Source organism: Penicillium expansum (genome assembly GCF_000769745.1).
Source record: "Penicillium expansum strain MD-8 chromosome Unknown contig60, whole genome shotgun sequence".
Classification (NCBI taxonomy): domain Eukaryota; kingdom Fungi; phylum Ascomycota; class Eurotiomycetes; order Eurotiales; family Aspergillaceae; genus Penicillium; species Penicillium expansum.
This window is the reverse complement of record NW_015971399.1, coordinates 422,854-440,495: the sequence shown is the minus strand read 5'-3', so window position 1 is coordinate 440,495 and position 17,642 is coordinate 422,854. Positions and strand designations below refer to the sequence as shown.

At 49.6% G+C, this 17,642-nt stretch overlaps 6 protein-coding genes across 6 annotated transcripts; 3 read left to right on the top strand and 3 right to left on the bottom strand.

The window, feature by feature from the left end:
• Positions 1 to 489: 489 nt before the first annotated feature.
• On the top strand, positions 490 to 708 carry PEX2_024190 (uncharacterized protein; the record flags this gene model as incomplete). Its single annotated transcript, XM_016739694.1, has 1 exon — positions 490 to 708. The coding sequence occupies one exon, from the start codon at positions 490 to 492 to the stop codon at positions 706 to 708; it is 219 nt and encodes a 72-aa protein (XP_016596438.1).
• A 1,893-nt stretch (positions 709 to 2,601) lies between these two features.
• swr1 (putative SNF2 family helicase/ATPase (Swr1)) lies at positions 2,602 to 7,626 on the bottom strand (the record flags this gene model as incomplete). The annotated part of the gene is made up of 1 exon (XM_016739693.1): positions 2,602 to 7,626. One exon carries the CDS (start codon positions 7,624 to 7,626, stop codon positions 2,602 to 2,604), a length of 5,025 nt encoding a protein of 1,674 aa, XP_016596437.1.
• Positions 7,627 to 8,099: 473 nt separating this feature from the next.
• PEX2_024170 (uncharacterized protein) lies at positions 8,100 to 8,693 on the top strand (the record flags this gene model as incomplete). The annotated part of the gene is made up of 3 exons (XM_016739692.1): positions 8,100 to 8,222; positions 8,290 to 8,601; positions 8,667 to 8,693. The coding sequence occupies 3 exons, from the start codon at positions 8,100 to 8,102 to the stop codon at positions 8,691 to 8,693; spliced, it is 462 nt and encodes a 153-aa protein (XP_016596436.1).
• A 781-nt stretch (positions 8,694 to 9,474) lies between these two features.
• PEX2_024160 (C2 domain protein) lies at positions 9,475 to 13,679 on the top strand (the record flags this gene model as incomplete). Its single annotated transcript, XM_016739691.1, has 4 exons — positions 9,475 to 11,390; positions 11,445 to 11,630; positions 11,684 to 12,140; positions 12,195 to 13,679. The coding sequence occupies 4 exons, from the start codon at positions 9,475 to 9,477 to the stop codon at positions 13,677 to 13,679; spliced, it is 4,044 nt and encodes a 1,347-aa protein (XP_016596435.1).
• A 378-nt stretch (positions 13,680 to 14,057) lies between these two features.
• PEX2_024150 (YjgF/Yer057p/UK114 family) lies at positions 14,058 to 14,826 on the bottom strand (the record flags this gene model as incomplete). The annotated part of the gene is made up of 4 exons (XM_016739690.1): positions 14,058 to 14,204; positions 14,323 to 14,496; positions 14,647 to 14,660; positions 14,781 to 14,826. The coding sequence occupies 4 exons, from the start codon at positions 14,824 to 14,826 to the stop codon at positions 14,058 to 14,060; spliced, it is 381 nt and encodes a 126-aa protein (XP_016596434.1).
• Positions 14,827 to 15,232: 406 nt separating this feature from the next.
• Positions 15,233 to 17,120, bottom strand: PEX2_024140 (uncharacterized protein; the record flags this gene model as incomplete). The annotated part of the gene is made up of 2 exons (XM_016739689.1): positions 15,233 to 16,786; positions 16,965 to 17,120. 2 exons carry the CDS (start codon positions 17,118 to 17,120, stop codon positions 15,233 to 15,235), a joined length of 1,710 nt encoding a protein of 569 aa, XP_016596433.1.
• Between the last annotated feature and the right edge of the window lie 522 nt (positions 17,121 to 17,642).

Sequence of the window (17,642 nt, the reverse complement as noted above, 5' to 3'; positions counted from 1 at the left end):
GGGGGGGGGAAATCCCAGCACAACGGTCATGCGAAGACACACACACGGCCTATAGTTCCCTAGTGATTTACTGTGCATTGGGGCCCGGCTGAGGCCCCAGTTTTATCCTAATACGATCCTACTCCAAACCAGATAAGCCCTCCTCTCACCCGCGGATGGCGTCTTAGGCCTCATGGTCGCCGATCACCGCCACCTCGGGATCTCAAGGCTCAATGGTACTGACGGTTCCGATGGTTCTGCACCGGACGTCTATCCAAAAGCAGAGCCGTTGAGAACTCCAAACTTTCCATGGATTTGGAAACCATGTGCAAATTCAATCCCAAAGGATCATGTGCTCAGATCCAACACTATTCAAACGAGCCTATTTTACTAGGAAAACAGCGGTGCCTTTCCCCCCCAAGGCACCAATGCTTTTTTTACGGCTGGAAGTGAATCCGCTAAGGTACATGGTGTCAGAACTAGTGTAAAGCCCCCTCTTGACTCACACCAATGGTGTCACGCCCGTGGAGTACCAGTTCGTGCGAGTGCCAATCGATCTGGCAAATTGATCGACGACGATCTGCCCGGGTCCTCAATAGTGGATTTATTGAACTCCACGTTGGTAACATCCCGAGTTCCTTTTCCCCCCCCCTAAAACGGGATTTCTCATACCAGTCCTCCCTACGGAGTACCCATTACCTCTCTAATGGTCGGCATGGGAAAATATGAGAGACATTTAACTTGATCCAAAAAAATGCACGGGCCCGACACTGCATGAATAGCGCCCACGAGTGCCAATCATCACTTGCGTTCTTCGTCCTGCATATGTCACATCTCTCGCGAACTGCAGATGGCCGACTTCAGGTCTTGGATCTCCAAGGCTGGATATCTTCACTTTCACCCATGGGTGAGAATTTCTTATCCTGTCCCATCCGCCACTTCGGGAAATGAGAATCTGGAGAAATGCCGACTCTCTGGATCATTATGTTATTGGCCAGATACGAGAAAAACCCCTCTCTTTGTTTTAAAATATATCCAATACCGGATTTCCCAAAGAAGGCAACGAGACCCGGATCCAACACATAGCGCATCGGCATTTTCTCACCCGCGCGCCTCAAAACTAAAAGGGAGATCCCTTCTTTGACGTGTCTACAGCCGCCCGATACAAAGAAATGTTCATTTGAAATATCTCTCCTGGGCCATGTTCTCTTTTCTTTCTTTCTTTTTTCTCCCTCCCCGAGCCAATAGCAAAATGCCATATATCTTAATGTACAGTTCAAAACACCAGTCACCTAATCCGGCAAATAGTGATCTATCAAGTCGATGATGTAAATCGCATCGAGATCCCCCGGATCACCATGGATCTACTATACCTCTAACGAGGTACTTTCCAAAGCTTAATGGAGTACGGAGTCTCTCCGCGAAAGCCCTAACATCCTACATATTTCCTTCCCGTCCGAGTTCAAGAGGCATTTGGAGAGAAGATCAGTGGAGCCCCGACTCCAACAGGTCAAATCAACGTCAAATCAACGTCGACGTCGGTGAATACTCGGCCGCATTCTCAATATCTCCATGCACCCACTCTGGGATCATGTGCAAAAGAATTATGCGTATCCCAGTCATATCCGAGGCCGAACTGCAGAATGAGGCTCCACTTCCTACTTCCTCATGGCTCAGGCTGTCCCCACCGTTACTTCAACCACGCGGTCGCTCTCGTTCAATCATTACTCTTCGAAGAACACATACCGAGGTAGGCGAGAATTGGCTTTGGGGATCGACTAAGCCATGGATCCCTATNATACAGGAGAAGGGGGGGGGGGGGAGCCGAGATGATCGCCCTTTGTTCTCTTCAACTCGATAGCTCCGTAGATTTACAATTAGTTCCGTAGATTTACAATATATACGGAGTATGTTGTACATCATTACACTATATTTACATCCATCCTCAATATACCTCTAAGGCGTTCCGAGGTACAAAATAGAGACTCCATACTCCGTATACGATGTAGCATTCTACTCCACCGCAATCTATTTCGTATGTACAACAGCAATAGCCAATCCCGCGATTCTCACACTATTGATATTAATATATAAAGATCGAACTAAATCTCAATAGCCTCTGAGATCCAAGGGTCCGACGGTTGGAGTGAAAGAATCTGCCTACTCCGTATGCCGATCCAGGATGGCTTCCGATCCACTTGTTTAGTTAAGTATAATCTCCGGGAAATAGACTATTGAATTTGAAAAGATTTAGTTCAGATTTACGTTGTTATGAGTCTATTTCTGTTAATGGATTCTATTGTCTTTTTTTGTTAATATAGAATTAACATATAACATATAGTAAAGGGGGGGGGGAACGAATAGAGAAAAAGAAAAAAGAACATAGCAAATAGCAAATAGTAAATAGTAATAAAGACAGCTAATCAGAAGAGAAAAAAAAAAGCATTATAACATCTTTTAACACCTACAAAATAGATTATACACAAAGACTATTACAAGCCGGAAGCCGGGAGAAAACAAGATAACTCCGTGAGGGGAATATTGAGGAGAAGGGGGAAATATTGAAACATGAAACGGGGAGTGGAGTCAAAAGGAGGCAAAAGCATTGATCTCACAATGGCTCTAGCGACGCCTCTTGAGATGGTGCTCCTTGCCCTTCTTGGACTTCTTCTTACTCTTATCCGCTGGCAGAACCAGGGGTTCATCCCTCATGTTCCACTCCATGAAGCGCAAAAGATAGTCATCAATGTGACCAGGCTGGAATTCTGCATCGGGGTCAGACACGTGCAGGGGAACCGGCTCAACCCCGTCTTCCACAGCCAAGGGTGTTCCGGCTTGGGCCGGTGTTCCGTGCGAAGCGCTATGCTCCTCGAAGTCCCCATCGTCGGCATGCTCCTGTTCTTTCTGAGCATTCTTCGCCGCATCCAGATCCTCCTTGTCCTCAGCTGCTTCGAAAACCCGGGTTCCACCGACGCGGTTTCCGAGAACTCGGTCCATGGCAGCACTTGCTTCGTCTTGGCCGTCGCGCTCGTCGGGTTCGGGTAACTCTTGCGCGCTCAGTTTGGTGAAGTAGTCTGTGGTGAACTCGCCTTCTTGGATGATGACATCGTCGAGCATGCGCTTCTGGTTGGCTTTGCGGAGGATGTTGGATTCAATGGTATACTCGGATACGAAGCGGTAGATGTGGACATCGCGTGTTTGACCGATACGGTGGCAGCGATCCTGACATTGCTTGTCCATGGCTGGATTCCAGTCTAGATCGTAGAAGATGACCGTATCCGCACCCGTAAGATTAATACCGAGACCACCGGATCGACTCGATAGGATGAAAGCAAGGATGCGGGGGTCGCTATTGAATCGTTCCGTAAGCATCTGTCGGGACTCGACTTTGGTAGTTCCGTCGAGTCGGAGATAGCGATGGCCATGGATATTGAGGAACTGTTCGAGGATATCGAGCATCTTGGTCATTTGAGTGAAGATCAAGGCTCGATGGCCACCGGCTTTGAGGTCACGTAGGAGTTTGTCAAGGCGCTGCAGTTTTCCGCAGTCGTATTGAAGCAATCTCTTATCCGGGAACGCAATAGAAAGGCGCATCCGTGCTTCGTGGAAAGGGTCGTATGGCGGGTTTGGGCGATTATTCGTCAAAAGCCGGGTCTCGACGGGAGTCAAGGCGGCTTCGTTCATGCCCGCGGCGACGGCAGCGGGGGTGACACAAGCGAATCTCTGGACATACCCATGCATCTCAAGAGCTCGTTCCTCAACGGTCAGAATCATCGACGCGAGGACGGAAGACCGGCTTGACAACCAGTCGGCCATTGAGCGCTTCCGTAGCGGTGCATTAGATAGCGCATGTTCCTTAGTCCCAGCCCGAAGGAATTCGATCAGGCTGCTGCCGTAGATGGGCCGACGGCCGTGCCGCTTGGATTCGAAGTAGAGACACCGCTCTAATTCCGCCATTCGTCTCTTGCGACAGGCGTTCTCCAATGACTCTAAAATGGTCTGCATGTTGGACCCGTCAAAGCCCATCTCCCAATTGGTTCGGTTGTACTGGCGTTCTCGGAGAGTCTTGAACGGCCCAATAGCCATCAGCCTGATACTGTCGTCGGCCAGCCGTCGTGAGATATCTTCCCGTGATACAGGTGCGAGGTTGAGGAAATCCAAGTCGATCTTAGTGAGTGGGTGTTCGAAGAGAAGTCGTCGTCGAACGAGGGACTCCTTGATATTAAAATCCATAGCCACAGACCGCGGCATCGCAAAGGAAGTGGAGATTTGTCGAGTTTCAAATAGATCGGGGTGGTTGCACACTTTACGGAGTTGCATCAGACAGTGGATGATGGAGAGGAAGTTTCCGGACGCGAGCGTCTCCTTGGTCTGAGCCATCGACATAAAGCCATCGTAAAGGTATCGCTGACGCTTTGATAGCCTACAGTAGACCACATGTTCGTACTTGCCAGGCATTTGTTTCTCAACATCGGCCTTCAGCCGACGAAGAAGGTACGGGCGGAGAACGGTGTGAAGTTTGGTGATCACGCCCTTGGCCTCATCGTCCATAGTCTCCCTACCATGCTCCAAAATTTGTTCAACGGGGCGCCGGAACCATTCGGAGAAATCTTTCAAATCAGCAAACCCATCGACGCCACCATTCGTACCATCCGAAGGCATCAAGAAGAACAGAAGAGACCACAGTTCCGTGAGGTTGTTCTGGAGCGGTGTACCCGTTAGGAGAAGCCTAGCACGGGACTTGAACGTAAGAAGGGCTTGCCACCTCTGTGAGCGGAAGTTCTTGATGTTGTGTGCTTCATCAAGAATCATGTAGTGCCAGTCCTTTCGCTTGAGAGACATTTGGTCCTGCAAAACAAGTTGATACGATGTAATCAACACGTTCCAGGCGTTGTCGTCTGTCCAGCCTCGGCGTTTCTGTTTGCGTTCTTCTTGGTTGCCGTAGTAAGTCATGATCTTGAACCCCGGGCACCATTTCTTGAACTCCATTTCCCAGTTGAGCATGACACTGGTTGGAACAACTACCAAATGCGGCCCCCAGATACCATGGTCCACGGCAAGGTGGGCAAGAAGCGCAATGGTTTGAATAGTTTTCCCCAGACCCATCTCGTCTGCCAGGATACCATTGATGCGGTTGTTGTAGAGACCCGCAAGCCAGTCCAATCCGTAGTGTTGATATTCACGTAGTGTACCACGGAGGATCTGTGGAATGGGTGTCTGTAGGCCTGGGGCAGGTGAGTGGCTTATTTGCAATGCCTTTTCAATTGCCGGCTCAAGCGATGAGACCGACTCAGGCTCGGATGGCTTGGTTGCAAAGGTACCCGGTGATGGCTCACTAGACATATCCCCGCTTATTCGGCTGTCATGAACGTGATCTACTTCCATAGACTGGGGTTGATCAATGTCAGCCGCGATGTCAGCAGGAGTTGCTCCCTCCGTCTCTAGTTTGGTAGACTCGACCTCGTGGAGTTGGTTGATGTCATGTACAACATCAGCGGTGGCTGCATCCTCAGCTGCGGCTTCGGCCTCGGCGAGCTCCTCTTCCATCGGGGTGTCAACTGCAGGTGTTTCTGCTCCAGTCGCAGGAGACGCTTCAGAAGCATTGGCGATATGTAAAGGTGTGCCTTCTGTTGAAGTGCCTTCGCTGGTCGTTGGTCTGATTGGAACCAGGGAGACTTCATCTTGATCTTCAAAATCAATGTCATCTTCACCCTCCGATGCCGATTTGATATCAATGTCTTGTTCGTGGCCAACCGCTGAAGCTTCTTCGCCATCCTTTGATACAGGTGTTTCATTTTTCGAGAAGAAACCCAGCAATCCAGATCTGGTCTCATCATCCTCATCCGACTCCTCGTCACTTAAGTCTTCTTCCTCTTCGTCACTATCACCCATATCATCATCCATGTCTGTGGAGGCATCACTATCATCCATCAACACTGAATCAACGTCGTCTAGTTGATTATCTTCGGGGGTGGCGTGTGAATTGAGGTCATCTAAAACAGCTTCAGGGTCCAAGGATTCGTTGGGGTTGGTCATTGCCGTGCTTCCCGAGGCTATAGACATCCGGTCGGTATAGTCCTCAGTAGGTAAGTTGGCGTACTTCAGCCGGAGCTCTTCCGCGGTTAGTGTGGCATCATCGTCCACATTAGTCTCGTCGTCGGTTCCAGATTCAGAATCGGACATGTTGCTCTCGTCTTCTTCACCTGGGCCAGACGAAAAGCCCGATATGTTATCCTCGTCGTCACTCGTCACCGGAGCATCGCTAGGCAATTCACCCAAGATCTCGGATCGACGCTTCTCGAATAGCATGGTAGACTTTTTGATAGCGCGATCAAGAGCCTGCTGGTCTTCCATCTTCCGCTCTTCTTCCCAACGTGCTAGGCGGACCCGATCAATATCCGCACGTGTCAAGTCGAACATCTTCTGAAGATCCTTTGATAGCTGCTTGCGTTTCCCACGCATCTCTTCCTGTTGCTCGCGGAGAATATCTTCGGGGTTCTTGTGGCGTTTCCGATAAGCGTCAGCACACCACTGCGCAAACAGTTTGGCTGTTTGCCGGTGGCGTTTGTGTTCTTTATCGAGGAGTTTCTGGAAATAGAGCGCGTGGGAAACCAGGTGATCCTGGTGCGAGTATTGTGGGGGAGGTTCCTCTTGCTGTTCTGTGATATATGCCGAGCAAACTTGCGCACTCAACAGTCCACCGGGCTCAGCAGCAGTCATGACTTCATGCCGTTTGCGTGCCTCTATCGTAGCCTCATCTTCTGACAATATATTTGCGGTATCGTTTTGGTATACCCATTCTCTGAAAGACGCATATTTCTTCTGCGGTATGTGGCCGGGGTGCCGAATAGGAAGGACAGGCTTGTTCAATTTAATGCGCAATTTTGGAATTTTCAATGACCCTTGTTCGAGTTCCTTGTCATCCATATTGACATCATCTGAAGCTCCATTGACCTCCTGTGATAGGTTCGAAAGGGATGGGCGATCGCGCAGCGAGCGAGAACTAGTGCCGTTCGCGTTGGCACCAGACGGGCGAGGAAGGGTACCGGAGCTGCGAGATTTGGTGCGCGAATGACTTGATTTTGGTGCTGGAGTCTGTGAGATACGCGGCGGCTTGTTGGCGGCCGCGCGCGACGGCGCTCTGGGCGATCCATTGGCAGTGGCCTTTCCCCCGAGTTTCCCATTGACATCGGCGCGTGACTGTGTTACCGATAGCGGCGAGGATGTAGCCGGCTTGCTTCCATCACGAGCAGACTTGCCAACATTCTTGTTCTGAGCCCCCCGTGTGTGTCTCTTGTCTGACCCAGGTTGAAATTCGATCGGAACGGCGTTTGTCCGCGACGACCTGCGCTTGCCTTCAGAGAGGAACGATGTGGGTCCCTCATAGCCAGCCTTTTTCCAAGGCGGGGATGGTGGTCTGGGAGTGGAACGTTGCGACGAGGAGGAATCTGTGAGTCTTCGTTTCTTCGATGGGGGTTCTTCGGGTTGATGAACAGCTTCGACGTCTTTCGGCTCGGAAGGAATTGACTCGTGGGGGGCAGAATCCGATGAGCTTTCGATTACAGACCCATTGAGGGGTGTCAAATCGGATACAGGCGTTACGCGTTCATCTTGGGGTGATGGGCCGTTGGGGGTGCCGTTTTGCATGACTTGTAGCCGCAGACGACAGGGGCCGTTGGCGGCAGGTGACCCCAGTTATCCCAACAATGACGCAGTCGAAGTAGATGATTTTGGCATCAGCAGATAGGGAATATCGAGTAGAGATACTACACGAAGTTTAACATGCTTATCGGCGCTGTAGCGTGGATGGGGACAGAAAAATAACGGAGATGATGAGAATACGTGGAGAGTGGTTTTTTTCCTTCGGGCGAGCAATTACATGGTCGCGCCGGCGCGTGGATGCCTGAAGTCTTGTGACTCTCTGCCTCAGGCCATAACATTCCGCAAACCTCCATCCGTTCATCATCGATATTCAACCCCCTCTACCCAATTGGCTCTCTTGCCTTCCTTTGACAACTCATTGGCTGCTCGTCTTTCAGCATAACTGTGAGTCTCTTTCTTTAGCTCCATCTTATCTTCCATAACTCTCCAGCCTTTCTGACTTTCAATTCCTCTGCCAGATGCTGTCTCAACGGATCTTGGCCCGGCGCCTGCCCCAGGTTGCCGCCCGAGCCATTGCTCCTCGCGCATCCTTCTCCCAGATCCCAGCTCTCCGTGCTGCTGCGGTTGACGATCCTCTACAGGTATAGCATTCATATGGCACAGATGCCGTCTCCCTACTTGGTATCCGGGACCTAACCCCCGACACAGAACAACAACTACCCCAACCCTCCCGCAGTCAAGCGGGCACACAGAGACCCTCACGGTGGCTGGTGGGATGCACAAGAGAAGCGCAACTTTGGCGAGCCTGTGCACGAGGATAACGAAATCCTCGGTGTCTTCAGTCCCGAGCAATATACCCACGTCACGGCCGGGAAGGGTTTCTTCCACCTCGGATGCTTCGTCGTTGCTTTCCTTGGCCTGGTTGGCGTTGTCAGCCTCAACTACCCTGACAAGCCGAGTGTTCCTAAGGCCTATGTCGATGGTCTGGAGAAGGAGTTGGGAGGTCCCAATGCTTTGCCGGTATGTATTGGGCATGATATTCACAGAACTTCTTACAAGGGCAAAGAGCTAACTATTTGGTTTAGGCTCACAAGTCCGGCGACAAGTTGTGATTGACATCTGGTTCCTCTTTTTTGTTTGTGTAAATACCAGTACGATTTTCTATCTTCGGCGTCTTTGGGGGCTAGTGGTCGATTCACCAGTCCCATGTTTCATCAAAACCCGAAAAAAGCCCGATCGCATGCTCGGAATGAATTTGGATTGAAAACTACTTCTTGTGTTTGTCGTATGTGCCAATATCTCGCATCGATCCATTTGATATTATGGACGATGTATTCGAGATAACACTACTATGTCCTTTTGGGTTCTCTTTTTAGGTATCTTTTAGATACTTTTCTAGATTCTTTTTAGAATCCTTTAAGCCATCTTTCTATATGTAGACTTTGACTTGATGTCAATATTGATCTTCCCAGATAATCACGAAGCCCTTGCAGCTCTATAAGTTTGGTTGTATCTAGGGAGAACAAGGAAACAAGGATCAGGTCTCCTTGGACTAGGAATGTGCAATAATCACTTTTTATATAGAAGGAAAAGAAGAATAATAATTATAGTAACTCCATAACATAGTCAGACAGTAAATAACATTGTTTTGGACGGGACGCCTCTACGTCAGTTGGTTCGGCAGCTTTTTGTTTCACCTCCACCCCCCTCTCTCTCCCCCTTCAATAAACAATCCGCCCCTCCAGCTTTGTGACGGCATTTCACTTCAGACTGAAAGAGAAAAAATATTCTGAAAATCTCCTTCTAGGTGCTGGGTGCTGGGTGCTTTCCAACTTTCTCCATGGTCTCACGCTATCTGTCACCTAACATTGCACGAATTTAATTGACAACTCCATGTCGACAGCATCTACCCAATCCCGAGGAGTCAACCGACGGATTAACAGCCTCCAAAATGAGGGTCGCCATTCGCGCAACTCCTCTTTATCACGGCGTCGCCCCCTAAGCGCCAACGTGGCATACAGTCATGCCATTCGGGTCGCCTACCTTGCCTACCTCCTCAACCCTCGCTCTCGTCGCATCCAAAATGCCCCCGTCGCGCCGGCGCGGCCAAAACGATCAGTCACCATGCATGATTTAATGAGCGATTTCTCCTTGGTCAGAGACTCCAAAAGCACTAGGATTCCCCATGGCTTCGTGTCCGAGCTGGAAAAGCGGTTGACAGGTGTGTTGATGGGAAAGGAGAAAAGGAAGGAATATCAAGATCACCTAGTGGTGCGGACATTCGCTGTCTTTCTCAATGTTCTGAAGGAGGACTCGTTCCGAAAACGCATGGAAAAGGACCGCCGAGCTGAAGATCTGCTCCTGATTTTCTACTCCAATGCAGTCAAAGAGATGGGCAAGGGCAAAGAGCAGGATGATGATAGCTGGAAGTTCATGGTGGATCGACATGTTGCGCTTTTTGTCCGACTCCTTGCTCTCACCTTGAAGGATCACGAGTGGTCCAAGGACCGCCCAGAGTTGGCCAATCGATTAACGGTGCTGGAAAACAAGCTTCTCCTACAAGATCAGGACCTCATGCAAACGAACGGGCCTACTTCTACAACAGAGAGTGTTGGCGTATTGAGCTATAACGTGAAGGATATGCCCCTGGTTCAACATGTGGCCAAAATCTTTGGGATGACCACATCCGAAGCACAGGCCGAGATCGATAAACACAAGTCCACCTGGACCGAAAAGGCTGCTCTGCAGGACCTAAAGACCTACCAAGCCCATTTGAACCTCCAGACGCACAAAACCTTGTCAAGAGATGATTTTGAGTCGGACGAGGGTTATGATGGCTGGAAAAAGAGCGAAGGCCCCGATCTCTCACAGATGATGCTCGCAATCATGCAATCCAACCCCGACCTAGCCAAAAGCACACCAGGGTCTCTTCCTCAGTTTAATTCTAGTCATGAGAATCCCGACTTGTCAAGGACATCGTCTGGTCGTCCTGACAGAACATCTTATGTCATTGATCAGCCACTTGATTTGAGTGGGCTTTCTCTAGAACAGTCAGATGAGTCCGATACATACACATTCATACCGTCTGACCCTAGGTCTTTGTACAAATACATCTTGGCCCAGACCTTGACCCATGATCTGCGGGACAGGGAGTTTGAAGCTACGCAAGCCAAATCTGACGTACCTTCAATGAAACTGCTGTCGAAGCAATCCACGGAAATGCTGAATGAGATATGTCACCGCTGGCGAATTCCACCCTTCTCCCGGGTCGTGATGTTCCTCGAGGTGGCTCAGGCTAAATTTGTTGACAATGAGATCGATCTCACTACCCTTGACTCCGCATTTACTTTTGTGAAAGAAATTCCTTCGGGGGAGAACCGCAAACGCATTAGCTTTGCGCCTTCCACGGTCTTTGATCGGCGACGATGGACCGTACATGATCTTCAAACAATGCAAATGCTGCTATCCAAACTTCATGAGGCTTTGCTCCGCGAGCTATATGAGGCTATGATGGACTGCTTTGAGGCAAAGCCACGCCCACTCGGTCCAATTATGTACATTCTTGACACCCACGTCCAGATGGACCCTAACTACATTGAGGACCCTGAAGACATCAATCGATTCAGCACGTATGTGCAAGAAGGGCTTGCCGAAAAAGCAACAACAAAGTATCAAAGCCTTCTTAGCCAACTAATCCCCATGGAACAAGAGGCTTGGGATCCCGACCATGTCATTCAGCTTGGAGATGCAATCTCAAAGCTTGCGCTAAAGATTCAAAAACGCTACCGCAATAACCCGGAGATCATGGGGTGGGTTCTTTCTTTCTCGTCTGTCCATTTGATCAATCTCTAACTTACAAATAGTGTGAACCCCTATACCACCTTGTGCCACAACGTACTCCCTATGTTCGCCGAGGATGTACATGAAATGATCATTAGGATTCTAGATCAGGCAAAAGCGAGGGGTGAGGAGATCGCTATTGACGACGGCTTCGACCTATACAAGCAGCTCGCTACAATCAGACGGTTATTCCATAACACCCATGAGGAGTAAGCCCCTGGACTCCCCTACTGTTCCTCTGGGATTAGCTAACTCAGCTTAGTGCTCCATTCCCATTCCATGTCGAGGGTCTCCTTCAAGACTTCGTCTGGAGATGGCTTCGTCTAACTGACCAAAAGATCACTGATTGGGTCAGCCAAGCTACAAGACAGGATCCATTCGCCATTCGTTCAGAGCTTGCGCCTGAAGATGATCGTCATAGTGTGTCAGTTATTGACATTTTCCGATCTTTCAACCAAGTTGTTGAAAATATGGTGCAACTGGAGTGGGATGATGATCTTCAATATGCGAAGTTCATGACACATCTCTCTAATTCAATTGGGAAAGGTGTGGCAACATACTGTGACTCCTTAGAGAAGATGTTCACGCGGGAGATGGATCGTCTCACGCCCGAGCAGGAGGCAGCATTGAATCAAACCACTCAGGAAAAGCTAATGCAGTTTGCCAAAGACACCTGGACGAATAAGGAAAAAATCGAGCCCTTCCAATTCTCGTCGGAGGTATGTTGTTGTTCATTTCGACTAGGTCAATATTGCGGCTAACATATTCCGTAGTCCCTGGTGAAATTGAACAATATTGAGTACGCACTTGCTCAGCTCGACAAACTCGAAAGTGACATCAACGTCGACGGGTGCGCCGAAGTCATTGCAAAAAATACTCCACCGCAACTCAAGAAGGTCCGCAAATCTACCACCTATGTCTTTACTATCAAGGTAGTGGAGGCAGAGGACTTGAAATCATGCGACATTGGTGGTGGCAGCGATCCATATGTCGTCTTGACAGACGAATATCAGAAACGAATTGCCAAAACCCGCATCATCTACAATAATCTTAATCCACGGTGGGAGGATGCAGTGGATCTCACTACACAGGGCCCTCTGAATATCATCGCTACCATCTGGGACTGGGATGCGGTGGGCGATCACGACTATGTTGGTCGCACGTCGATCAAGCTAGATCCTGTACACTTTAGTGACTTCTTGCCCAGAGAGTATTGGCTCGACCTGGATACCCAGGGTCGGCTTCTGCTCCGAGTCAGTATGGAAGGCGAGCGAGACGATATCCAGTTCTACTTCGGCAAGGCTTTCCGTACACTCAAACGAACTGAAAGGGATATGACTCGAAAGATCACAGAGAAGCTTTCGGCATATATCAGTCACTGCCTTTCCCGGCGAACACTAAAGTCTCTGCTCTCTCGTGGACTCAGTATATCTAGTGTTTCGAGCTTCTTGAATCGCAACCGAGCGCAACCAGCTCCTGCCGGACCCACCCCGGCAGATGTTGAAAATGCACTGACTCCCTTGTTCAATTACTTCAATGACAACTTCGCCATCATGAACAAAACCCTCACACCCGAAGCCATGAAAATGGTGATGGCTCGCCTGTGGAAGGAAGTGCTCGCTACTATCGAGAGTCTACTTGTACCACCTCTGTCGGATAAGCCATCCCATCAGAAGCCATTAACCATTCAAGAAGTCGACATCGTATCACGCTGGCTCGTGTTACTACTGAACTTCTTCCATGCGGTTGACGACGAAACCGGCGAAGCAAACGGCGTCCCAATCGATATCCTGAAATCACCCAAATATCATGAAATCCAGTCTCTGAATTTCTTCTACTTCGAACCAACGGAGCACCTCATTCGCACCTCCGAGCGCATGGCTTCGGCGACTGTCAACCGCCAACAAGCGGCCCGCAACCGCAATTCCGCGCCTGTTCACCTCGGCGCCACAGGTGCCGGCTACGGCGGCTTGGGTCTTCCTGCTGCCCGTCGCGCCAAGAGCATCATGCTCTCCCGCAATCTGGGCACGATGAGGAAAGCTAAGGAAGAGAAGCGGCGGGAGGCGCAAGCTGATCCGAACGACGACATGATCCTGCGCATTCTTCGCATGCGCCCCGAAGCTGCCGGCTATCTTCGCGACCGTAGTCGTCAGAAGGAAAGACTTGCTGCCGCTGCTGCTGCCGATGCTATCGTGAAACAGAGTCTGATGGCCGGTGCTGGAAGCCGCATGAGCGGTATCATCCCCCGTGGCAGGTGAATGTGCACTTGTCTAGCAAGCTCTCCTATCTTCCGACTTTTATTTTCCTATTTTCCTTATCCATCAAGCCAGCAATATTGTGTTCGTTTTTTTGTTTTTTCTTTCCAATTCTCCATTTCCTTCGTCTGTTGCATTCTGTCTCATTACGCGTGGGCCTTTGACTCTTATGATTCCCAATTTGGCATCTGCTTGTACTCGCGCATGTATGTTCCTCGAGAGAGGGGATCGGAAATGGAAATAATCAAGATAAAGATCTCCCCTAGGATTTCCACAACATAATTCGATCGAATTCGTTCTCATTCTTATTCTAAACTGTCTTTTATATTGTTTTCATTGACTCGAATAGAACTAAAAATTGGATTAAATAGATCCCAAAATCTACTCCAGAGCAATGCACTCAATCTCAACAGGCACACCCTTGGGCAGCTGGTGAACAGCAACACAGCTGCGAGCAGGCTTGTGAACGAAGAACTTCTCGTAAGTAGCGTTCATCTCGGCGAAGTTGGCCATATCAGTCAGGAAGACCTAAGAAAGAAATCAAGATCAGCAAAGCGGTCCTTCTCATAACTTGTGTATGCTCCTTTCTCGCAGAACGCCGAGTCCAGAAACACCACGATAACAAGACCGGGTGGGAAACACATACATTGACCTTGACGATCTTGTCCACGCTGGAGCCAGCGGCGGTCAAGATAGCCTTGATGTTATCGCAGCAAACCTGTGTCTTGGCGCCGATGTTGCCCTCGACCAAGTTGGCGGAGGAGTCAGCGGGAATCTGGCCGGAGACAAAGATCTGGCCGTTGGCGCGGATGGCCTGGGACTGTTGTTGTTTTGTTAGGTTGTTCTTTCATGGTACAATATGGGTAGACGTTGAATGGTAAGGTTTTGGGAGTGAATTGTTCCGGTATGGAGGGGTAGCTCCCAAGGTAGATGGAGCTGCAGTTGCAGATGGGGGAGAAGGACAACGTACGTAAGGGCCGGCAGCTATAGGAGATGTGAGTTAGCTATTGCTCTTCGTCTGTGTTGATTCCTTTTCTGGAATTGAGACTCCTTTCTCTGTCTAAGAGGCGGGGGAGGAACCATAGCTGGCGGGGCTTGACTTACGAGGGCAGGCATCCTTAGCGGAGATGATGGAGATGTTGGCAGACATTACGAGAGAAGGGAATTGGGGTCTGAGTGGGATTGAAGGACGAAGGATTCGAGATAGAGATAGAAGACGAGGAGTAATTCGCAGCATCGGGAAGAGAGGAAGTTATAGGAAGGTCGCGATGATAACGAAGGTGCCCCGCTCTGCGAGTTTCCCTCGGAGAGGGTCGATGCTCCCCGATGAGATCATTCTCTTACTTTACGTTATGGATTTTATTGTTATTGTTATTATTATTGTTGTTATAGCTGTTATAGATATCAAATTATATTGGGAATTTGTATTAAATCAGGATTCAATTGGGCTAATACAATGATAAAGCTTGCTAAAAACAAAAATTAAGTCGTTTCGTCGTGATGCGTAAAGAGCATGCGCCTTCCGTGAACATACTATACAAAAAGTTTCGTTGGGGTCATGATTTACCTAAGTTGCCGAACTGTTTCAATAAGTTGGCGGTCTCCTCAGCGGAGTACCCGAAGAACATGGGGCCATTGAAGGTGATGTGGGAGGGGGTTGAGAAAGTTGAGGGGATGTCGGGTTTCGTAGTTGAGTCCTCGCTCACAGGAGCAGTCGGAGCAACTTGAGGATCAGGTACTTGATCTGTGACAGCCTGGTCTTTGGGCCAGGTCTTAGGCCACTCACCAGTCCAGGGGGTCTTGGTTTCAGGCTTTGGAACTTCAGTCTTTGATTTATTGTGGCCGAATGGACAACCAGATTTATTTGGTGTAGCAATCCCATTGTTCTCGGGCCTTTTATCACTCCGGGGTGTTTCCATTTCGGATTTTACAGCTTCAGACTTTGGTTTGCCATGGCCGAATGGACAGCCGCCGGCAGGCTTAGCATCAAGGACTTCGGCATCGGTGGGTTTATCAAGTTTGTCGGCTTGAGGGTTGGGGGATGTGGGGATAGACGCCGAGCCAGAGAACGGCGCTGAGGCGGGAGGTAGATGTGTGACAGGCACTGAAATGCCCCAAGGCCTGCTTGGGGATTCACCCACGCGTACTTCACGGAGGGGACGGTCAAAGTGGCTCTGGCGGTTATCATCCTCATTCTTATCCTCCTCGTTGTTCTCGTTGTTCTCCTCGTTCTCCTCGTCCTGAGCACTAGGCGTACTGGTGTCGACGTTTTCAGCCCATTTCTCAACACGTTCGCTCGACGCAGAATGCGAGGAGTGGCCTTCGCCATTGGTATGACGGTCAGGCAGGAAGGCTTGGTGCTTGACACCTAGACCAGCGATCATACTGGTCAGCCCGCCATATTTCGCGTCCAGTTGCCTCATGTCCTGTGGGTTTCGCTGATAGCGCTTGACGCAAATGGCGTGGCTGCGGGGGATCTCATGTTTGTGTCGTTCGACGTATTCGGCGATTTCTTCTGGGGAATGTTGATCGAGGAATCGGATCGGGCACCGGGAGACGGGACATCCTCCTTTTGACGACGGGGCTGATGGGGTGTGGCTAGAGCGTCGGTCTTCCAGTTCAGCCTTGATGGGGTCCAGATGCTCGTGGCCGCAGGTAGCTTCGATCTGGACCTTGGGCGCAGAATTTTTCCCACTGGGGGCCTCACTGGCATTTGTGCTTTGCGTCTTATTCGGTTTGGAGAAGGGGCAATGTAGATTTCCCTGGGTGCCATTCGTTGTGAAGTCCTTCTCCAGCGCGATTGCTGGAGCCGGTGCTTGCGCGAGGATGCACGAGTTGGAGGATATTTGGGAGAGGCTATCTTGGGAGCGGAGCAGAGATTTGCACCCTTTGACTCCATTCTTGATGGCCGATAAAGTATTTTCGTCTACATTTTGATGTGCAACGAGGGTCTTGATTACATCCATGGAATTCAACGGTTGTTCTTCAACCCGAGGCTTGCTGTGTACGAGGCCCTGACGGTATTCTTCTTGCTGGACAAGCAATTTGTTTTGAACGTCAAATGCACGATGTCTATCTTGAGGAGGCAGAATTTCTATCACATCTGTGTACTGCAAGATACAAAGTTAGCAATGTTCATCTTGGCAAATGTCATAACGGCAAGGCAGTCATGGTCTCAATCAGATAATACATGTTAATCCGTCATCGCCACAAAAGTGACTCCTGATCTAGAGCTTTTCTTCGTCATGCGAGACCAGTATGCGAAAGCAGGGGGGGGCGAATATTTACCTCTTTGAAGACATTGTCCATGTGTTGGAACAGCTCATTTTGTCTGTGAGTCAGCCGGTACACGGTTAGTAGGAGTGCATCGAAGGCTGTGCCGACGGCCTCGAGCTGGGCATGGTGCAGATCCGGCTGCATCTCGGTAATCACGGCAGGTGACATGAGTAAAATGTATTACAGGGTATCAGAAAGAATTCATCTGAGATGGAAGTGGCCTATTGAGGCTCTCAAACTTCAAAAGCATGAGAAATGGAAAAGAGGAAATCAGGAGGATTTATAGCGATTGGGTCGACACCGGAAAAACTTGAAGCGAGGTGGTCCGTGCTGGTCATGTGAGGGTTATTCCATTTTAGGCTTAGGTCGAGGCCGAGTATACTTCAATAAACGACATGGGGGTACCCAGATCTACCTTCCTTACATTAAATAGAGTATCTATATGCAGGTACATGCAGGTACATATAGGTGCCAACATATTAGGAGCATGAATGATGAGTATTTATAGTCAAGTAAAGTAGAAGTGTGCGACAGTGAGTCAGCACAGTCAAACTGCCCACCTGGAAGCACTCCAGGGAAAGTAGTTCAAAGAACTTATGATTATTTTGGCGGCTTTTCGGAATTTGATCTGGTTTGATGTGGTGAGATATTGCAAGGCACCGCAGATGGTTCCAACTTCTTGAAATCAAC